Source organism: Sturnira hondurensis, unplaced genomic scaffold (genome assembly GCF_014824575.4).
Source record: "Sturnira hondurensis isolate 20B ecotype Veracruz unplaced genomic scaffold, ASM1482457v3 Scaffold0006413, whole genome shotgun sequence".
NCBI classification, from domain to species: domain Eukaryota; kingdom Metazoa; phylum Chordata; class Mammalia; order Chiroptera; family Phyllostomidae; genus Sturnira; species Sturnira hondurensis.
This window is the reverse complement of record NW_028079044.1, coordinates 4,941,102-4,964,765: the sequence shown is the minus strand read 5'-3', so window position 1 is coordinate 4,964,765 and position 23,664 is coordinate 4,941,102. Positions and strand designations below refer to the sequence as shown.

The window sequence follows — 23,664 nt, the reverse complement described above, 5'->3', positions numbered from 1 at the left end:
AAATAGACACTTTTGAGAAGGATGGTACTGTGCCATGGCACATGAGGGCCCAGACTCAGAAAATGTGTTTTGATCTTAGAAAACAGTAAATTGTTAGAATATAATTAAAATGAAAGGCAAAATGAATTAAATTATTTTAAGAAAAAACAGTTATTATTTTGGCTACTTTAGTGGCCGAGCATTCACCTTTACATTAATTATTGATTTTTGATCTTTTAACCCACATATCTTCAACTGTTTCTTCCTTTTTTTAGATTACTCGAGTAGATGGGAAGAAGTTGCTTCTTTATAGGGAGCAACTTGTAAAGATTCTCCAAAGAACCCTACATTTAACCTGTAAGCAGGGCTACACTCTGTCCTGTAACCTTTTGCATCACCTTCTTCGTTCTACTACGCTTATCTACCCTACAGAATACTGCAGCGTGCCAGGTGGCTTTGACAAGCAGCCTTCTGACTACTTTCCTATCAAGGCAAGCATTAATTGATTGAGGACTCAAGGATAGAGTCATGTTTTTTCTGTGCTGTGTATGAAGGTGTCACCTCTTTATTTTTTTAAGTATATTATGAAAACTTACTGGATTGTTTATTTTGAAGATCTAATTGGCTTTAGTTAGTGATTCCTGAATGAGACAGCATTCCATCCCTGGAAGGGCACTTGCTAGAATGTTTCCAACTTCCAGCATATTGCTGGAGCTAACGCTAGTTTTCTTTTTCCCTGTTTTTGTGCGCAATGGCTCGTTGTGCCATATCTAATCTCTAATTCCACATCATTTTATTGGGGAACACAGTAGACTCATGTAAACTTACTGTTACTCTCATAAGTAAACTAATATTTGAGGGCTTCTTCAGGGAGGCCTTTTTCAAGAGTTATATAATGAAGGGGTAAAATGTTTTCATGCCCTTTTTTGCTACCTTTTGGAATACTCATGCATATTCTTTAAAACATTTCAAATTATGTATATATGTTCTTTTGTCAACTTCTCAATCTGTTGAACAAATTCTGTTCTTTTCTAGGACTGGGGTAAACCTGGGGACCTTTGGAACCTGGGCATCCAGTGGCATGTTCCTTCTTCCGATGAAGTAGCTTTTGCTTTCTATCTGTTGGACTCTTTTCTCCAACCTGAACTCATCAGACTCCAGCTTTGTGGGGATGGAGAACTCGAAATGTCTAGGTTAGCTTTTTTTTTTAAATAATTCATTGGTGTTTGTTTTACGGTTGCAGAGTAAAAAATCATTTTTGTCCCCCTCCTATGTCATATCTGATGTGTTCATGGTCATTGTGTTTTGAACATCTCCATAAGTAGAATTAGAAAACAGTTTAAGACAGCATTGTGTAACAGAAATTTTGTTGTATCATTTGAACAGGTGAAATGGAAAAACAGGGTTTTTCCTAGTTTATAGTGCTTTCTCCTTAGCGGTTTCACTCGTGCATCTCTCAGGATGTGTGTAGGTATGCCCCCTTTGAAATGAAATTCCCACTCTTCTGGATTCAGCTTAGATTTACTGGGTTGTATCTTATTAGTAATTCATGTTATTGACATGAAGATTACTTAACAGGAAAAGCATTATGATGTAATTTTTTTCTCCTAGGTGCTTTTATAAGAAAGAGAGTCTAATTTGAGGTCATTAGACTTGTGTAGTTTGGATCTTTGAAAGTGCATAAAAATAATAGTAAGAAAATTCTGTCGAATATGAAATTTTAATAGCAAATTTGGTAGAAATGAGAAAGGAGGAAGAAGTATGATTGACTTAAGGTCAGCTGTGTACTACAAAACTGCCTTTTGAAGTAATCATTTCGCTAGTCTGTTTTTTAAAAGACTTTATTTATTTATTTATTTATCTTTAGAGGGGAATGGAAGGAGAGAGGGAGAGAAATACCATTGTATGGTTGCCTCTCATGCACCCCCTGCTGGGAAGTGGCCTGCAATCCAGGCATGTGCTCTGACTGGGAATCAAACCGCGATCCTTTGGTTCACAGGCCTGTGCTCAATCCACTGAACTACACCAGCCAGGGCTTCGCTTTTTCTTAAAGAGGGATTTAGAGTCTTCTGAAATATGGAAATACCTTTTTCTTTTCCAGAGATGATGTTCTACAGAGTCTGACTATAGTGCACAACTGTTTAATTGGCTCAGGAAACCTCTTACCTCCATTGAAAGGAGAGCCAGTCACTAACTTGTAAGTAAAAATAATTACTTTACATATTTTGCTGTTTTTCCATTTTGCGTATATTTTAAGTCTTAGTCACATAATGAGTCCCTGGTTTTGTAATTACTGGTGTTGTTTCTGTATCGCTTTAAACTTTTTTTCATTGTTAGGCAAGAAATATCTGAGGCACAATCTGGTGTATGAACTTAAAGGCTTACTCAGGTCTTCATATGGTGCCAGGACAACTTTCATTATAAATGAGTTTTAAAATATGAACTTGGAGGTATTTAAGTTCATCTGTTAGTATACTGAGTTAATTAAGATAAATATTCCTCTTTAAAAAAGGAAAGAAAAATACTAGTTTGTTTGCAATCAGTGTTAGTTAAAGATTTGAAAGCAGAAAACTGGGGTGTTTTTTAATAAAATTTGTTCAAAGTTATTTATTCATTATGATTCTGAGCTTTTAGATTTAATGAGTTGCTCTTATGAATTTAAGTGCTTTTCAGAGTATTATTATTTTGTCTTGATTTAGTCCGCTGTTGATGCTACCATTTAAGTTGAAAAAATTGAACAGAAATCAGCAATGTGTAACTGTACCCCTCTTAGTAAGTACATAGTTGCTAGTTTCAGTACCATCGTAGATTGTTTTCTGTCAACATTGACATCTCATTGCTCAGCCATATAATGAAAATTACATAAAAATGAGTAAATAATCCCTGCCCCCTCAAAAAACACAAAGCAGAGATAATTATTTGTGGATTTTGCAACAAAAATATTGAAAAACTTCAAGGATTTGTTTTAAAATGTGGCTTGTCTTCCCTATATTTTGCATAGTCAATTATTTAGAATCATACTTTTTCATAATTCCCACTTATTTCGATCTAAAAACTCTTTCTAGGCATTGAACTTTAAATTGCTTATTAGAGAAGTAGGGTTATTCCAGGTAAGGAAATCTGTTTTCAGTTTACCTAGGATTTTGTTGAATTCTTTAAAAACTTTTGTTTTTTGTTAGTTTTATAGTTTGATATAAGCAACTTTATAATAATTTATTTTTGTTAAGAGAGATTGATTTTAAACAATATTTTTTAAGTGAGATCTACAAAATTGGTTTCGATTTTGCTGCTGATCTTAACAATATAATACATTGAGAATTAACTTTTATGCCATGCTAAAAAGTGATTTCATACTTAATTTATTACATTAGTAAATTTAATTGTGTGTGAACATGTCAACAGTGAGAAATATGGTCATTTAATCCCAACAATTTATTTAAAAGCAAAAGCATGTATAATTTGTATATATGATGATGCTATTTATATATAGATATATTTTATCCTCACCTGAGGACACGCTTATTGATTTTAGAGAAAGGGAAAGGGAGGGAGAGAGGGGGGAGAGAAACACTGATTGATTGCTTTCCGTGTGTGCCTGACCTGAGACCGGAGCCTGCAACCCAGGCATGTGCTCTGACCAGTGATTAAAACCATGACCCCTCGGTTTAAGGGATGACAATCAACCAGCTAAGCCAAGCTGGCCAGGGTGAGAAGGTTTATAGTATTGAGTGAGCGTTAGGATGCACTGCTGGAAGGGTCAGCTCAGGAGGCTTAGAGGTTGGTTGTTGCAGTTCCTATCAGCCTGTCCCCCTTTTACACCATATGTACTCTTAATAGTGAATTGAAGCAATCTTTATCTTTTGAAATAAATGTGCATCAGGACAAAATTGCCATATACTTTATAATTATAAACCAACTAAGTTTATAATAATGAAATGCATTTTCAAGAAGGAAAAGAATACCATGTAATAAACAATTTTATGGATGTGATGGAATATAATTGTTTGTTAGCTTTTGTTACTGTACATTACAAGCTATAAAGTTGGTCCTGAACATTCTTTATAGATTTTTCCCAGAAATTTTGAAGATTAAAGGTAATTTAGAGTGAAAAGTTTTACTTTAGAACTTTCACTTTTGATGTGGAAATTTAATATAATGAAATATAATGCAGTAATAAAAGTTGTATTTACTGTAAACATAATGTTTATGCTTTTAAATATATGTATAAAATGTTTTATATATAGGGGTGGTGGAAATAGGTTTGCAATTGTGAGTATGCAAAGCAGTTTATTTTTGTATTATTAATTGTATTTTTCATACAAACAATGGTAAATCTACGTTTGCCAACCCCTGTATATTTAATAATACATAACAAGATAAAATATAAAATGGTGAAAATGTCAATCTTTCTAATCATTGAATAATACACATTTTCAGGGTTCTTCATAGTTACATATAGATAATGTTTATCCGAAGTAGAATTAGGATGGATGAGCAAGCCCTTTGACTTTGAGTTGCCAAAACAAGTTTATGTAGTTAAAAGCCCTTTCCTGGGCTTTTAACTAGTTCTTAACAGAATCCTTTCCTTTAAAACTAATTTCTAACTGGTATCATCTTCATCTGAAATTTCAATTTGGTTGGTAATGTGTGCCTTATTATATTTATTTTCTTTATAACATTTTGACTGTTTTGACTGATAGTAATTAGTTCTCAACCATGGTATCATAAAATAAAGTCAACTTTTTAAATTTCTGAAATACTTCTTTAATAAGTCAGTTGTCAAAATCCTCTAAATGTAAATTGACTTTAAAAAATTAGATTATTTAAGTGAATGGTGCCATTGTTTTATGATATTAAATCATACTACCTAATGCGAAGAAAGAATATTTATAGCATAATTATTAATTAAATTTCAGCAGCAGGTCAGTTTGAAACTAGTAGATGGAAAGAAAACCCTTCGGACATTAGTTATTCCATAGGAAGCAAAGTAAAACGTACTAGGTCGGGGAGAAAAGGAAATGTATAAAGGTAACAAACGCTTTTGTGTAATGCCTAAGATGCCTGAGGGGAGTCACTCTTGTTCGTAACATTTTTGCCTTTGTATTATGGGACATTACAGGTTTTCCAAAATACTCAAGCAGTTTTTGGACGCACATAACAACTCAAGCAATTTTTAAAAAATTTTTAAAAAGATTGTATTTATTTATTTAGAGAGAGGAGAAGGGAGGAAAAAAGAGAGGGAGAGAACACTGGTGATTGAGAGATACTTCAGTTGGTTGCCTCTTGCATACCTCCTACTGGGGCCCTGGCCCAGGCATGTGCCCTTACTTGGTACCGAATCAGTGACCTTTTGGTTTGCAGGCCTGCATAGCACTTAGTTCACTGAGCCATACCAGCCAGGGCTCAAATAATTTTTTAAATTTAAACAGACATTTTTATTTTCTTACATAGATCTCAATTAGGTAAAATATTCTAGCTGCCTTATTTATTTATTTTTTTTTTGGTCAAACCATTCATTATTAAGTTTGCCTTGAGCATGTATTAGCAGTATCTGTCTTGGGGAAAATTGCAGTAATGAAAAACTGGAGGCTTAGTTCTGAGTTTTCCTATAAGAAAATCTTAGTTCCTAATAGAGTATATGGGGTGGTCTTAAAATTTCATTGGTCAGGGAAATGACTACTAAATGTGAAAATCAATTTTCTTTGCTAAATGATTAAAGACTGACAAAATTAAAAGCTTAGGTGAGTTGATTATCCTAACAAGGATAAACTAAGTAATATACCTAATGGTATCTGCATTGTAATTTTTGGCCTGTAGCAGTGGAGGGGGTCACTAAATACCTTGTACTTGCTGTGCTTTTACTGTTTCAGATGATGGGTAAAATAAGTTCCCTTTAGGTAATTAAGGGTAATTTATTTTTTCAGTGTAGTACAATTTTAATTTTTAACAGTTTTGTTAGACACCAAGTCTTCTTAAGTAATCTTAAAATGGAATACCTGTTTTGCTCTTGAAACCTTTAGGTAATGATTTAATAGAAATATTTGCAGTATAGTTTATACTCATAGTTCTACCTTTATAGATGTGGAAGTTGGAGTATATCTTTCCAGGGTTACAGGAATTTGGGCACTTGTCTTTAATCTGCAAATTGTCATTAGTTTCTCCTTTTGCAGTCCACTCATAATCTTCTGTGGTCTAACCAGCTATCACATAAAGCAAAAACCTAACATCTATAAAAACAGGGTTACTCAAGGTAGAGGAGTCCTCATTTTTCATCTCAAATATTTCTTCTTTACTTTGTGCCCCCTTTTCTCTGATAGATCTGTTAAGTCATTCTTAGGATCTCAGCTTTTACTAACTTTTCATTCAAGAAAAACTCATACTTAGGGTCTAGGAGTTGAGACCATTTCAGTAATATGTGAAAGGATGTGTTGTTATGCGATGAGGGGCAGGGCTAGCTAACCTCTCTTGGCACCTCCAGGGAACTACCCAGCTCTGCTGGGGGAGCCGCACACAGAAAAGGAAACAGTTACTACTCCACGGTGAGTAATCCTGTTTTCTCCTTATTTCACCTTCTGACTGTTTTCATTGATTTTTAAAAGCTTGTGTGTCAGACATGGAGCTAGTTCTTATGCTCAGCATTAATTTTAAACCTAGCACTATGTAAGATTTCTCTCTCTTTACTTAGCCACCTTTTGTGCACATGGTAGATTAAGGGTCAGCTTTTCATTTGTGTTTATTGCTATTTTGATGCCTAGGATTGAATTGCATACCAGAACACAGAAATAGGCCAAATAACTCTTGTAAAACACTCATAATCTTGAAAGAAAAAGTATCTGGTAGTGGCTTGGTTTTGTGCTGATGCTTGTTTTCACTTGGGAGGGAAGGGATTATTGGAAGGGGTACCCTGTTCTCTCACTTAAAGACGGGAATAGTTATTACTGTTTGCAGTTCTTTCCTGACAGTTAACTTAGTCTTCATTTGCATATTTGACTTGTATATTTTATTTTTATATTATTAGTCATTTCTTTCTTCTTCGCCATCCTTTTCCACCAGTGATTGTTTTCAGTTCTACTCTATCAAATCTAAAGAAGATTGCCATCTAGTGGTGCAAATAACATAGTTGCAGAAAACTTAACAGGTGTTCACCACCCCCACCCCCACCTCCAGTGGCACACATATTGATCAGATTCTGTTATAAGTTAGGTGGTCTAGTTGCCATGAAGCTGATTTAACATTATTATTTTTAGATGGTATTATTTATAATGTGCTGTTGAAGTTGTGTGTTCAAATTTTATTTAGTTCCTTTGTCAAATTATATTAATGTGACCACAAAGAGATAAAATTGTAAAATCTTACTTAGGTCATGAATTTTATTTTTTTAAAGATCAGAAGAAATAATTTGGTATAAATATATATTTCCACTTGCTGAAAAACAGAGTATAAAACTTGTCATTCCAAATGTAGTTTAGTAAATTTGTTAGATAAAAAGAGATCAATTAAAGCTGAATGTTGGGTAAATAAGCATTAAAGGGATTTGTGATGGGTAAGAACAAATAAAACTAATATATGTCTAACCAGGTACCTTCTATACACTTGAGTTATGGTAGATGTATTTTAATTCAAGTTTTAAAAATAAAATCCTAAGTCATTTTCATTTAAATGTATTACTTAATACTTTAAAATCCCATGTGGGCTGATATTTTAAAATAATTGTAATAACTGATAATCTTTCTTTAAATTTTTTGGTAGGAAACAATTTAGAGTGATACATGAATTTTAAAAATTAATATTGGGGCTTTTAGATGAGACTTGTTTTTAAATGTGATTACAAAGTAATGGTGTTACTGGGTCTGAAATGCATACAAGAAAAGCATTTCAAATTTCCAGTTGATATGTCAGTTTTTGTTTGTTTGTTTGTTTGATAGGTTTTTCCCTCCTTTGGATACACTAAAAGTTGTTAAGAAGTTTGCTATAGAGATGGCTTTTTATGTTACTTGAAAGGGTAATTTTGTGATAATTAAAATGCATTCTTGGTTTAATATTATTTAGTACTAGATATGGAATGGGTAAGTTACAGTTGTATGCCTGCTTTAGTAAACGATTTATATTTATAGCGGCAGTGAGGAGACACGTCCTACCACAGGACAGCTCAAGACAAGCACTTCCCCACCCTCTGCCCAGGGCGATGTCAGGTTGGGGGTGGATGACAAACAGTCTTATGCTTCATGCTTGTTAAACTTGAGCACAGCCTTTTTCTCTTTGCTGGTGAAATCTAATTTCAGTAGACACATTGGACTCCTCGAAGTTCATTGTAAGTGAATCTGATTTTATTTTTACTGACTAGAGTTTGGATACATATTTTTCTAGTATACATGATTTTTTTTTTAACTATTTTATTTATTTATTTATTTATTTATTTATTTTTAGAGAGAGAGGAGGGAGGGAGGGAGAAAGAGAGGGAAACACTGATGTGTGAGAGAAACAACGATATGTGGCCTCTTGCACGCCCCCAAGTGGGACCTCGCCCACAACCCTCCCCTCAGCCCAGGCTTGTACCCTGACTGGGAATCAAACCCGTGACCTTTGTGTTTGCAGGACAATTCCCAATCCGCTGAGCCACACCAGTCAGGGCAGTCATACACAATTTTACAGAACGCTCAAGCTTGCAAGCTGTTGTCAAAGGTTGGAGCTTTATAGAATAAAAATCAGGTTTTAAGAATTAGAATTTGAACTCTAAAGTCTCTGAGAAGTAAATTAGCAGTAAATTTAGAAGTAAAATTTATATTATAAACTATTTTCATTCTTTGTTTTGTTTATACTCTGTAGGCTTGGTTTTGAAACTTGAGGTGGTATTTTTCCATCCTAGGCTCTAGATTGGGGGATGTAGTTAAATAATTGGCATTTTAGTAATCTTAATATTATTACCATTTAGATAAATCCCAGAATTTAAACTATGAAATATTACAGTAAAGATAACTTAATTCAGCTTAAAAATGCAATAGAGATGGGGGCATATTGATTTTAAAAGTGTTTTCTTTATTACAAGGCTGTGTAATTTGTGAGTGATGAACAGTATATAAAATTTCTGTTTATTAATAATTAGCCCTGTATTAGGTATGCTGGCCCCATGTTTTCTTGGCATTTGTGCCTGTTTTTCCTTAGAAAGTATTATCTCTTTGTTTATAAAAAGTTATTGAATTGACTTGCATATTTTGACATAAAATGTTGAAAGTATATTATTCAATGAAGAAAATTTAGGTTTTTAGTTATAAAGGTTCATATTTCCCAGTAAAATCTGTTCTTATGTATAAGATTTTATTTACCTATTTTTAGAGAGGGGGAAGGGAGGGAGAAAGAGAGAAACATCAAAGACCAAGAGAAACATGGATTGATTGCCAGGCGTGTGCCCTGACCGGGAATCAAACTAGCAATCTTCTGGCTCACACACTGGTGCTGGTGGTCAGTCCACGGAGCCACACCAGCCAGGGCTGAAACCTGTTCTTAAATACCCAAAAAGTGACCTTTGACCATTTACTGGGTTTATCTAACTTGGTTTGTTGTAATAACATATTTCTTTGTGACAGATCTTTAGGAATTGCAGTGTCTTTTGTATCTGAACATCTTGAGAAGTAGTGACATTTTTCTGCAGAGAGATGGGTTTGGCTGGTTTTAAAAGAAAGGGTGATTATCTAAAGAAGCTTGTTTGCTATACTGTATATTTTACAATAAAATTTGAGGGTTTTGGTAACTAGTTTTAATCTTTACTATGTCATTACAAATCTGACTTTGTGTAAATGTTTGTCATTAGACTTAAGCTTTTACACTTGAATATAGAAGTCAGTACTTTGCTCATTTTTGCAGTGAGTTTCTCCCCTAAACTCATTAAATGTAATTAACATTTTCTTTAAAGATGAATAACATTGTCCTTATTGATGAAACAGATAGCATTAGTCCTCAGAAGGATAGAGTAAAGAATTGGACTATGGAAGATGGGCATTCTGTGTTTGTTAAAAGAGCACCATCTTTGTTTTGATTTAAACATTCTAGCAATGATATTTTCCCTTTTAATCCTTTTTGGTATTATTAATAAATATAAGCACTCTTGTTTTTATACAGGGTACCAACTATGGTGTCCTTGGAAGAGACAAAATTGTATACTGGACTGGAATATGGTACGCGATCCTAATCTCAGTAAATCTATGGACTTTTTTTTGTCAATTACACTACAAGTGTTAAAATGGAATAATTTTGTAGTTACAATTTTCCTGATCTTTGTATATATAAAAATGAATATTAATTAAACAATTGTGTTTTTTTCTTTTTCTAGAGAAAGTAGAAAATTATTACATAAAGAATAGCCAGTAAAAGATAGAAATTGGGTCAACAAATAAGTATTTGGGTGTTTTTTATGTGTAGAGGCAGACTTTCATATATTATAATATTTATATTTAGAGTTATGTTAGAACTGATACATTACACTTGATATGAATGGGAATATTATAACATTTATGTATTTGTATTTTTCTCATAGTTCAATTTTATGTAAATGTGTAAAACATTTTATTTTTTTAATTTAATGTTCTGAATCTGACATTAATAGAAATTTGACACACTTTCTTATTGCTGGATTAACACTGAAGTTAGTTGCATACATTAATTGCTAGAGTGTAATTTTAGCTTGCTTGATTTAGGTCACCCATAACTAATTAGAGAATCCTATGCATTTATAATCTCTAATTAGTGAATAGAGCCTTTGAAATATTGGCAAAGGTGGATTTTTTTCCTCCCACCTTCTTTCCTATTCAATACAGTTTTATAAGCAGATCATTGTAAATGAGAAGACTATTCTGTGTCATGTCTAGCCACTAATCCAGCTATGATAAAGGCCAATCTGTTTGTTTTTTTCCTGAATATATTATGTTCTTGACACAAACTGTTGATACAAACCTCAGAGGTATGAGAGCATTTCATTGTGTCTAAAATAAATTCTCTCATTTTTCTAAAATAGATGTATCTAAAGAGAACCACCGAGAAGCAATTGCTAGGGTCATAAGGAAACTTCTTAGTAAGTACATATATGCATTTAATTTATTTTCATTAATAAATAGGAATTTGATTCTGTGGCATATGTGTTTTTACTTAATATATTTTATTCTAAATGGTGAGAACATCAGGCAGTGTTTTTTTTCCCCCTTCAGCTAATCAATTTTAACTAATGGATTAGGAGTACTGTAGTAATTCAAAATATTTGAACCAAAATTCTATTTCTTCTCCTGTTGTAGACCACATACTTAATAATTCAGAAGATGATACCAAGTCCTTGTTTCTTATAATAAAGGTACATTTGTTATTAGTAGTTTCGTAATTACTAATATGACTAGTTGATGTGATGACTTACAAATACAAAATTTGAAATTCTTTGGCACAGATTATTGGAGACCTTTTGCAATTCCAAGGATCTCACAAGCATGAATTTGACTCCCGTTGGAAAAGCTTTAACCTAGTAAAGAAATCAATGGAAAACCGGGTGAGTATTTTCATCTACAACTCCAATTTTCTTTAAAGGTGTGTAATATTGATATAACCACCTCATCTAGCAGTTCCTCAGCATGGGGAGGAAGTTTTCATGAGCAAAACCAGTAGATTTTCACCTATTATGTGATGGTATAGCCAGAAGGGTCTTAGGAAAAAAATGTATTTTTCTAATACAAACTCTTCTGTCAATTTCCACGATAGCCTCTGAACTATCAGAGGAAATTTGGACTGTGATAACGCGGTACCATCTTTCAGGTTGCCTTGTAAGAACCTGAACTACTGAGTAAAAGAAAGGAGCAGCGATCCAAAGGCACGAATTTAAAGCATAGGACTTTATGTAGATTGGAGGAAAATACCTCTTATTGTTGTATTTGTGCTTCAGGAGAAGTCAGAACAAGTTTCTCCAGGGGCGTGGTAGAAAGAATACTCAAGTCAGCAATTTGATGTTCTGTGTAGTTTTCTTTGTAGGAGACTTTTGTTGACATTGAGTCTAAAAATGTGTGAGTTCCTTTTTTAGGCAAGAGGTGCTAGACAGGGAATAATGGCATAAAAGAGAGCGGGGAGATTTCACAAACATGGCCTGCTTTAGGAAATTGGCTGTAGGGAAGAGTGGTAGGTGGTAAGCAGGTCATTTATAGTTGTGTCTGCAGAAAATACTTCCGTTTTATGTTCAGTTGGGGTGTCATTAAAGGTTCTTACCTAGGTCTGACCTGAATATTGAAAAGAGCAGTATTTAATTCAATGATTTTTGGAAAAGCCCTGTAACCAGTATGAAAAGCAAGCAGTGGGAGATTGAGACAGGAAGAAAGGAAAGTGGTGAAAGTCTAACAGCCCAGATGAAAAAACAGCCTGAATCAAGGCATAGGCATTAGGGTGGAGATAAGGTGTTTTTAAAAAAGAAGGAATTGTGGAGACCTGATGACCAATGTAACTGGTAGAAGACTGAGAATGAGGGAGAGCTGAAATGATAACTTTCAGAAAAATAAAAGATATTTTGTAGTAAACATACACAGTTACCTAGAAAGTCTACCTAAAAATGTAATAGTCGAGGAATGTTCTTTGTAGGTTGTTTTACACTTTGACTGAGTAAGAACCAACTCCGTCACTCTCTCCCTTGCATGGATTCATTCATAGATTATCAGGAAATAGGGTGTTGGACGAGCCGATTAAAGGCGATAGATCTAGCACTAGACATAAAATGTATTAAAATAGTGTGTTTTAATGTAAAGCCTGATGGCTGTAGAATAAATGAAATATCTCCACTGCCCGCCAGCCTACCATGACCTTCTTTGGACTGATTTTTCATTAAGGGATTCAGGACAATCCACTGTTGAAGTTACGTAGGAAAAATGTTGAACGAAGTGTTGGTTACTTTGTCTTTCAGCTCCATGGGAAAAAACAGCATATCAGAGCACTGTTGATTGACAGAGTAATGTTGCAGCATGAGGTAAATACCTTTATACACGATGACTTTGTTAAATAGTTTTCTAGACAAATATTTACTTATTCGTGCTACTTCATAATTAAGTAAACTTTTAGTACAAACTTTGAGGTTTGATTTACACTGTTTTCTTTTCATAGCTACGAACACTAACTGTTGAGGGTTGTGAATACAAAAAAATACACCAAGATATGATCAGAGATCTTCTTCGTTTATCTACAAGTTCATACAGTCAGGTAAGGCGAGTCTAAACACTGCCCTCGCTGACTCTCCCATTTATTACTGCAGTCTATTCAGACCCCTGTTTTAACAAGGGAGTTTAAATTTATTGGCATAGAAAACATCTTTTAAATTGAAAATATATTCAAGCTAATTTTACTAGTCTTTTTAAAATAATATTTATTTTTGCTGTTTGTAATTGCTTCTCCAATTTTTGAAGAAATTACTTGAAGTTGAATAATGCTAGTGTAATAGTGCTTCCATTTAATTAAATCACATCACGAAGGCTGTGTAATTCCTTCTAGGTGTTATTATTGAGCATGGGTTTCAGGAAGCTGCTACTGTGTCAGTTGTAGGGTCTGCCCTTTAAAGCAACATAGGACAAAGAGATTACCTGATATCTTCAAGCACAGAGAACTAGAAAAACTTGAGACTTGTGTACCACCAGTTATTCTGTGTTTACAACATAATAAAAATTGGGAGACTGATCTCTAATGCAGATTTCACCTACAGTAATCTTTAAAGGAGTTTAAAATATGTACAGTGTGTTGCTTTTAGTATAATCAGTTATTATTCAACTATTTCATGTGTTATAAATTTATACTGATTCATTTCTGTTTAAAATATGTGAGCAATACTTAACGTTTGAAAAACATTAAGTTCTCTGTTTTGAAGAATGTCTCATCAAGAGTAACTCTAAGTTTGATATTCTGCCAATTATGTTATTGATCAAATGCATGTTGGTTCCATTCAGTCTCTTCCTGGTGTAACCTAAACTGTAGATACAGTTGGTGGTAATGCTTTTCTTTTGATACAAAGAGAAATTTTTTGTTTTTGATAAAGCATTATCAGATTATATCTTTGATATATTTTCTGTTATTACAACATTGAAATTATTACTTTTTTATCATTAATCATTGAGAAGTCTTTGTAGTTTTCTCTATTAATAGTAATCCTTTCTCCAGGTTAGAAATAAGGCTCAGCAAACCTTTTTTGCTGCCTTGGGGGTGTATAACTTCTGCTGCAGAGATATCATCCCCTTGGTTTTGGAGTTCTTACGGCCTGATAGACAAGATGTCACGCAGCAGCAGTTCAAGGTACAGGATCTTTGTTTTGTTTTACTATGGGAATCTTCAAACACACAGAAAAGTTGAAATTCTGCAGTAAATGATCTGTACATCCACCATTCAGATTCTTTTTTTTACCATTTTGCTGTATTTACTTTCTCATACATCTGTCCACCTCTTCATCCATCCTTTTATATATTTCAAAGTAAGTTGAAGACATCAGTACACTTCATAGGTGTCGTCTTTCTTTCCTTTCTAATTATTTTATTTACATATGTTTTTGATCAGTATTTTGATGGAGAATGTAGGATGTAACTTGAGTTGATCATCAGAGGATACGTGTGCTGGCTGGCATGTGGGAGAATGGGTAAAAGACCAAAAGCTGTTTTGGGTAATGGTGACCAGCATGGAGGGTTGAAACTTAGTAAGTTTGAACTGTGATTAGAGCAGAGAAGGAAGGAAATAGCACCAGATAAGGAAAATACTATCTCATAGGGATGCAATACAGAGTGTAGGTGGAATACAGTGATTGCTATACCAGCAGATAGAATTGGGTTGACTGTAAATGATTTGCGAGGGAGAATTGATATGACTCGGTGGTTGAGTATGAGGGGATTGGTAAAAGGAGCTATGAAAATTGTTAAGTTTCTGGGTTGTACAATTGGTTGTTGGGTACATTAGAAAAAGGGAGAATAGATTATAAATTTTTTTGGACATGTTTAATTTGAAGTAGTTTCTGTAAACAAAGAGGCAGTTTCAAGTAGGCAGTTAGACATGTTAATGTGGAGTTTAAAGATAACGTTTCAGTTTGTGTTGGTGGAATCTTTAGACATGGGTAAGAGAGCGAAGGAGGAGAATTAGAAGAGGACCTTGAGGTAAGTGTTGAGAAAATTTCGTTAGAGGGCTGAGAAGGAAGAGGTCAGAAATGCATCAAGAGGTGAGGAGAAGGGATTGCAGCCCTGACTGGTGTGGCTCAGTGGGTTGGGCTTCATCCCTCAAAGTGAAAAGGTCACCAGTTCAATTCCCAGTCATGCCACAGGCCTGGGTTGTGGGCCAGGCCCCTGGTTGGGGGTGTAGGAGAGGCAACAGATCAGTGTTTCTCTCCCACAGCAATGTGTCTCTCCTCTTTTTCCATTCTGCTCTCTGTGAGAATAAAATAAAATCTCTTAAAAATATTTTATTTATTTTTAGAGAAAGAGAAACATCAGTGTGTGGTTGCCTCTCCTGTGCCAACCAGGGCAAAGTAAAATCTTTTTAAAAAAAGAAAGAAATGAGGAGAGGAGGAATTACAGAAGATAAGAACATAATCTGTCCAGGAGGAAGACTCAGCACTGTCAGTTGCTCTCTGGGAAGGGTTAAGATGAGAGCTTAACATGTTCCTTGAAGTTAGCCTATGAGGACAGGTCAACTGAGCTTTGGCTCAGTTGCTGGCTTTTGTAAATAAAGTTTTATTGGAACATAGCCACGTCCATTCCTTTATGTATTATTGTCCGTGGCTATTTTCATGCTATAGTGACAGAGATGAGTAGTTGCAACAGAGACTGTATGGCCAACTCTTTACTACCTGACCCTTTATTGGAAAAGTTTGCTGTCCCCTAATGTGTAGGTATAATTCAAGAATGTGGCAAGAGATCTAACTCATTGGGAGGTATGTCATTGATCTAATTGAGAGCATTTTAAATGGACAAAATTGGGTAGGTCATGTAATACCAGAATCTAAAATGTCTTATTAGATCAGGAAAACTGAGCTTACCAGTGATCTTACAAGAGCTTGTTAAGAGGACTAGAGCATTGTGTAGGTAAGGAGCCAGTCTGGAATTTAGTTAGGTGCATTTTTTTCTGGAATTTTATTTCCTGAACAGGGAATAAATAAAATGTTCTGGTAGTACTAAAATTGCTCTTTTCATTAAAAAGGGACACCTACTTCGTCAGAATCATTCTGATTAATTGAACTCTTATGAGTAGAAAATGCACAGTATAATTAAGTAACCTCATTTTTATATACTTACAAAATAACACAAGATAAGGAAAATACTATCTTATAGGGATGAGATAGATGTTAACTACTATTTTAGAAAGTTTTCCAAACACTATGCCTTACGATGCAAACAGTGGCACAGTTCGTGACATTTGTGATGTAGTACAAGAGAATGGGAGTGAAAGCCATGTATTAAAAACATCCTTTCCCTTTTCTGTTATCTTAATAGCTGTTCTTTGAGCTAACCCTGTATTAAATGATTTAGAGAAAATATTGCTGGATGACAATTAGTCAAGTTCGAATTTCTAAAAGGAACATGTTAAATAAGTGAACCTAATTTATTAAACAGTATCAAACACTTTAAGTTACCAATGTGTAGTAAATTTAAAAATGTCATGTAGGTGAGTTGGCTACAATTAAACAGTGCTTCTTAGTTTGCATATTAATAATTTTTTCCTGCAGGGTGCCTTGTATTGTCTCCTTGGAAATCACAGTGGTGTGTGCCTGGCAAACCTTCATGACTGGGACTGTATTGTACAGACTTGGCCAGCAATCGTTTCTTCTGGTCTTAGCAAAGCAATGTCCCTGGAAAAGCCGTCCATAGTGAGACTATTTGATGATCTCGCAGAAAAGATTCATCGGCAATACGAAACAATTGGCTTGGACTTCACAGTAAGCATAGCAGTTTCATAACTCAGATCTTAGTGGAAGTACTGCCTTGTTTCAGTGCTTTTTATTTTCATGTCTTTTTTCAGTAATAATATTTTTGATATTTAATTCTCATTGTTTTAAGCATTTGTTTTCTGTTTCCTTTGTGATCATTACTGTAGATAGCAGGGTGGAGTAGGAGGTTGAAGGATGGCCAGGAGCTAGCTAGGTGGTTTTTTTCCAATGAGCCACGAAGAGTTACTACATTGTTGTGTTTACCATTATTTCCTGTATGTCTGTGGCCTCTGTGAGAATTGGTGATATTTTAGCCAAAGTTGCAGAATATTGGCCACAGGGTTCATAATTTATAGTGAAGAAAATGAAAATGAAATTATTTCACAAATGAAACAAGAGAGAATGTCTGGTCCATTGGTGCTCAGATGGAGAGAGGTAGCAGCCAATTTCAGCTGTACACTTACCCGTCAGCATTGGGGATGGCTCAGAGTGGGATGGGTGCATTCAAATGCCCCACTTGTCTATGGTGGTTATGTTGGACATCCATCCTCTGGTTTTAAAATCACCGGTCTAAATGTATGCCTTTTCTATAAAACAGTTTTTGCTATTTGCACCTGTTTTTAAATGAGGCCTTCTTAAAATTTGTTTTAATTGAAATGTGATTCATGTTCCAAAAAATTCACCGTTTTAATGTGTTAGGTGCTTATCGCAAAAGGTTATTCACAGAGCTGTGTACCTATCACTGTTCTGATTCCAGAACATTTTAACAGTCAAGGAGGAGCCCTGTGTCCAGCAGCAGCAGTGACCCCAGATCTCCCATACCCGTAGTCCCCGGACAACACTCCTCTACTTTCTTTCTCTGTGAATTTACCTATTTTGGACATTTCATGTAAATGGTATCTGGCTTCTTTCACTTAGCATAATGTTGTCAAGATTCATCCATGTTGTAGTATGTGTCAGCACTTCATTTTTTCCCCTGGCTTTTCTTTTTAATAAGATTCCAAACTCATGTGTCCGAATAGCAGAATTACTTCAGCAATCAAAAAACCCCTCTACCAACCAGATAATGCCCAGCTCAGACGAAGTAAAAGAAGGACTTAAACGCCAACAAGGCAAGAATGCTGATGCCCTAAGGTAATTATAAGTGCCTGCTTGTCAAAATAGATTACATTATAGACAGTTGGTTTTAAATATCCATAAAATATAGTGAACCATAACTATGTAATAATAAAATTCACCCGTTGATTCTGAGAAAATAGAGAAACGTTAGGAAGTAATCATTGCGAAGATCCCTGGTTGTCGCTTTTAGCTGTGGAGATTTTTAAGTATGTGTATCAGTCAGATTTATACAAATTTGGTATCACGATGTTAATAAACTTTTTAGGTTTTTTGGAACCAAAGCATTTCAGTGCTTCAGTGATAAAACTCAGGGACCTTCCTATCTTGATTTGTTTCTTTGCTTTATGAATATGCTTATCCGTTTTTTCCTCATGTGTCTATATAAAAATAACAAACTTTTGTATAGTAGTCTACCTTATATATTCTTGGAGTGCCATATAGGCAGACCATTCCCAACTAATTGATTACTGCTCACAAATTTACTTTCGAAAAGCCCACTCAGGGACAGTTGAGTTGCTCAGTGTACCTAGCACTTGTTTTGTTTTCTTTGTATCCTTCACATTCTTTTCCTGCTGTCTCTGTTCATCCATCTGCTTTTTCTCTGGTTTGCTTCTCACCAGTAAGAGAGGGTGAATCTGGCCAGAATTGGAATTTATATTACTTTGTCTGATGTTCATCTTAATGTTGTATTAAAACAATGCATCACCTGAATATTTTTTTTTAAGGAACTATGAAAATTTGGTAGACACTTTGCTAGATGGTGTGGAGCAGAGAAATCTGTAAGTACAAGAACATTTTTTTTTTTAATTCTCAAAGCTTTTATTCCAAATATTATAGCAGTTTTCTGTTCTGGAGGTCATGAAAGACTATATCACAAAATATTGTGGTATGATTAATGAATTTATAAGATTAAGAGGCCAGCTTGGGGCTAATGATAGGAGTGATATTCAAGATACCTGTTTTAATTCTTGTGAAACTTCAAAGAAATGTTTCAAGTACAGTTTGTCTTTTCTTTTTTTGTTTTTTGAAATGGTTTTATGAGCACTGTGTTTTGTAATTTTCTGTTTCTCTCCCCTTTTTAGGCCCTGGAAATTTGAACATATAGGCATTGGTCTTCTGTCTCTACTCCTGAGAGATGACCGAGTGCTACCTCTTCGGGCCATACATTTTTTTATTGAGAATCTCAACCACGATGCAATTGTAGTTCGAAAGGTAGATACTTTATTTTAGTTAAATATTGGGTTTGAGAATTTTTACATCACCTGAAGCCTTCAAATTCTTCACAAATAAGACCCACTTAATACATATCTTGAGGTCTACCTCTGCTGGTTGAGAGATGATAATTCGTGTAATAAATATGAGGACGTGTTCACACATTGTACATTTCAGCACTGGGACTGTAACAGAGAACACACTTATAGGTTAATGGACAAGATTGACTTTGAGAAATTAATTGTCAGTATGAAGTGTTATAGAAAGGGGAAGATACCTCAGGATACAGTTTTTTGCTTTACTCACGAAGCATTAGAGGTGTACAAGATGGGGCTGAACTAGGCTGGTGCAAAGGAGAAAGACCCTTAAGAAATGTTTAGGCTGGGATTTGAAGAATGAGCATGTATTGGTCTAACAGTCTAGCACGGATAAAGGTTCCAGAGTAAGAGCTGGGAAGGACTCCTTCCAGTCAGATTGAGTGCTCACTTGACTGTGCCACCTGGTGTCACTGGGCGAGGTGTTTCTCTGCTTTTGAAAGAAACAGAGTCCAGCTTCTACTTTGATTTAGGCAGGCAAGCATTTAAGAGATTTAAAATATTGATACATCTACCTTACCCATTTGTTTTCTAGATGGCAATCTCAGCTGTTGCTGGTATTCTTAAGCAGCTAAAAAGAACCCATAAAAAGCTGACCATCAACCCCTATGAAATTGGTAAGGACAGCCAAATGCAATTAATAGTTCTCAGGAAACTTGGAAAGTTTCTTTGAAAGTATAAATCATAGTTCTTGATCTTAATTATTTTTCTATACAAATTATAGAGATATAAAACTATGAAATGTTATAAAGAAAAACAGTGGGCTTAGTAAAAACAAGTGATAAAAAAAGTATAAGAATAGGCTGACCCACCATGGCTGGTGTAGCTCAGTGGGTTGAGCACGGGCCTGCAAACCAGAGGATTGCGGTTTGATTCCCAGTCAGGGCACATGCCTGGGTTAGAGGCCAGTCCCTGTAAGGGACGCATGAGAGGCAACCATACGTTGATATTTCTCTCCCTCTTTCCTTTTCTTTCCCTCTAAAGATTAAAAAAAAAAGAATAGATTGACCCTTTATGTCTTCATAATACATATACCTTTTGTACATCTGGGCAAAATGTCATTTACTTATTTATTTTGCCAACTAAGTAATTACACTGTTTATCAAACTGTTTCACAGACTTAAATACCATCATCATTAATGTTAATATATCAATATGTTAAGTTTCTATCTGGGTCATAGGATTAGGGACAAGGTTAGTTTTCTTCATAACTCACAGTATTATTAGACTTTTTGAATAATAACCTAATATAATAAGAAGAAATAAAGTAATTTGATTTGGGGGGAGAAAAATATATTTATGCCTTTGGTTAAAGGAATTTTTTAGTCTCTGATAACTCCTATGATACTCAAACAGCTATGTTCACTTCTCCCCCACCCCCACTTTTGGGAGGGAAGTACAGCTGTGTACTGCCATCTTTGTTCTAGAGCACTGCAAAATGATGTAACTACAAGTGGGAAGACTTCAGTATTTCCCTACTACTAACATTGTCTTGTCCTCACTGAAACACATTCCTAAGCCCCATATTATGGATGTTTAATGGTTGCAGAAAAGAAAGTTGTGCGAGTGTGTGTGTAAAGACAGACTGGCAAAGTACACACGGTGAAGTGTTCAAGTTTGTAGCATCTGTGGGAAGAACATATGGGGGAGTTCTTTGAGCTCTGTGAGTCCGGCATTAGTTCAAACCTAAAAAGTTGTAACAAAATTAATCCTTTTAATTTTGGTGAAAGAAATAAAGGGGATTAGACATGATTTACTTTCTCCAAATAACAATCCAAACACTGTTTCCTGGGTAATCTTTTCCCCTTCAGTTTGAAATGCCTCATACACAGATGGTCAGTCTTGCCTTGAGCCCGTTTTGAGAGTCCTGTTACAAAGACAGTCATACTGATCCTGTTGATTGAAAGTTGAGAATAATTATCACATGGCTGTTTTTAAGTTCACCAGGTATAATTGTCTTTTCCTTAGGTGGATACCCTAAACCCACCCAAATTCTTGCTGGTGATAGGCCTGATAATCATTGGTTGCATTATGATAGCAAAAGCATACCAAAAACTAAAAAAGAATGGGAGTCAATTTGCTTTGTGGAGAAAACTCACTGGGGATACTACACCTGGCCACAGTAAGTTACATCTTGCCATGCACCTTATTATTAAACAGGTTATCTTGGATACAATTTGTTTGATCATCTTTGTGTTTCTGGAGGATGTTCAGAAGCACTAGAAGCAGTTCGAAGGGACTCTGTCACCAAAAATACACACTTTTTAGTTTTTTCCTCCTCACTCTTCTTCTTTTTCTTTGGCTTTTGCCAGTTCTATGCCTTGGTCCTACCTCTTTTCTTGTTTTGTTTTGTTTTTTCCACTGAAACCCTTAGACTTCTAGTCCCACCGTTGTACGTCTAAGGTGTTTGTTAATAGCCGCCCTAAATTATGTTCCTACCACTTAATACTAAGCGTGTCTAAACCAGCCCAGAGAAATACTTAATGCTCTCTCATTGTTGACTCCAGTACTTTGTCATGAGGACACAGTGATCTGATAGGATTTTGAGGCCAAGACTGTTAGTGGTGTACTCTCACCCCAAACTTAGCGTCTAATTAGAGTTCATTTAAAGTACCATCTAATGCTTTTTTTCTCCAGGGAGCTCTAATATTTTTTTCTATGTGTGTTACAAATATAAACTCTTACTGTGTAGGAATATGGTTGTTTATGCTGGTGTGGAGGAGCAGCCCCCGCTTGGCAGGAGCAGGGAGGATCTGACAGAGGTGAGCGTCCGTGTTCGCCCTGTGTGACACTTACAGTGGTTCAAATGCACCTCGGTTTTAACCAGGTTCATTTTAAACTCAGTTCATGTTTTCCCCCCCAATTTGTGTATTTCAGTGTAGCCCTGGGTTAAATATTGGTAAATGTGTACTCCCTACTCTGCCCCCACCTCTCTGTGGTTCTCCCCATTCTAGTCCAGCCCGTTGTCGGGAGTCTTCCTGTGTCTAAGGTTACTCTGAAGCTACTGCCCCGCTTGGCACTCACTTGGGCACCACTTTATGTGGTGATGTGCTGTGTCTCACACCATTTCTGTCTGCCAGCAAGTTTCTTGAAAGCAAAGAATGACTGGCTTTCAGTTTTTTTATTGTGTATAAATGATGGGTACCCAGTAAGTAAATATTTTTCGATTTAAGTTGAAACTCCTTGGTCTTCCTGAAACATTTAATCATTTTGACAGTTGTTTTAAAGACTTCTAATTTTACGTCTTCCTCAGTTAAGTTACTGGTGTTGTAGCTTCATGTTCTAATTGTGAACAGAGTTAGCTTTTTAGCTTCTGATGTTTTGTAGATAGTTAGTGGGATTTGGTTTGTGGTTTGGGGACGTTTCTAAATCGCACACGAAATGGTGCACTGAGCAGAGTACTCACTGGTTTGGGAAATGGAGCCCGAACTGAAAGCTCTGAAGGAACTTTTAGCTGTTCTTATGGGTCTAGCAGTTTTAGGAAGCAATATTATATTGGTTTTATAAAACTTGTAAGCACTAAAAATTCTTTAGAACAAAAATAGTCTACTGTTGAGTATCAAAACTTTACAGATGAATTTTAATGTTTTCAGAATTATGTTTTAAACACTGAATGTTGTTCTCTTTTAACTTTATAGGCAGAACAGATTATATTTGATCACTTTTCTGATCCTAAGTTTGTTGAACAGTTAATTACTTTTCTATCTTTAGAAGACAGAAAAGGAAAAGATAAATTTAATCCTCGACGTTTTTGCCTCTTTAAGGTAACTGTATTCTTTATATACCTTCTTCATAAAGCTTAGTGATTGTCAGTTTGTAGGTTCATGCATGTTAAAGTATTTGATTAAAGTTTGAATTTATGCCCTGGCTGGTGTGGCTCCGTGGATTGAGCACAGGCCTGTGAACCAAAGGGTCGCTGGTTGATTGCCAGTCAGGGCACATGTCTGGGTTGTGGGCCAGGTCCTCAGTAGGGGGTGTGTGAGAGGCAACCACACACTGATGTTTCTCTTCCTTCCCCTATATCTAAAAATAAATAAGTAAAATAATTTTTAAAAGTTTCAATTTAGTCATTTGTTATTTTCATTTAAAATGACTGTAGAAGTTATGCCAGTCGTAGTGATTGTGGCTTAATGTCCTAGAATTCTTTGCTTAAAAAAAAAACAAAACAAAAACTTTTTAGTATTTATCTTTAATAATTGTAATTAACAGTTTAAGCAAATAAAATATCCCAGCAAACTATATTCATTTGATTTTTTTAGGGGGGTGTGATTTTTAAGGTAGAAAGATTATTAATGTCTTATTTTATTGATTAACAGTACCTTTAAGAGGAAATGGTAAGAATACTGCCATTTTACA

General features: G+C 35.1%; 1 protein-coding gene across 2 annotated transcripts in view; it reads left to right on the top strand.

Annotated features, from left to right (window-relative positions):
* Positions 1-23,664, top strand: part of PSME4 (proteasome activator subunit 4) — a 92,696-nt gene that overhangs the window by 50,782 nt on the left and 18,250 nt on the right. For both annotated transcript variants that reach the window (XM_037047902.1, XM_037047901.1), the window contains exons 18-35: positions 255-470; positions 1,015-1,172; positions 2,081-2,176; positions 10,096-10,151; positions 10,988-11,044; positions 11,262-11,317; positions 11,408-11,506; positions 12,899-12,961; positions 13,096-13,191; positions 14,140-14,271; positions 16,682-16,891; positions 17,880-18,016; positions 18,727-18,780; positions 19,084-19,213; positions 19,844-19,925; positions 21,277-21,430; positions 22,001-22,070; positions 22,947-23,072. In XM_037047902.1, coding sequence (XP_036903797.1) covers positions 255-470; positions 1,015-1,172; positions 2,081-2,176; positions 10,096-10,151; positions 10,988-11,044; positions 11,262-11,317; positions 11,408-11,506; positions 12,899-12,961; positions 13,096-13,191; positions 14,140-14,271; positions 16,682-16,891; positions 17,880-18,016; positions 18,727-18,780; positions 19,084-19,213; positions 19,844-19,925; positions 21,277-21,430; positions 22,001-22,070; positions 22,947-23,072 — 1,992 coding nt within the window. The remainder of the gene's footprint in view (positions 1-254; positions 471-1,014; positions 1,173-2,080; positions 2,177-10,095; positions 10,152-10,987; positions 11,045-11,261; positions 11,318-11,407; positions 11,507-12,898; positions 12,962-13,095; positions 13,192-14,139; positions 14,272-16,681; positions 16,892-17,879; positions 18,017-18,726; positions 18,781-19,083; positions 19,214-19,843; positions 19,926-21,276; positions 21,431-22,000; positions 22,071-22,946; positions 23,073-23,664) is intronic.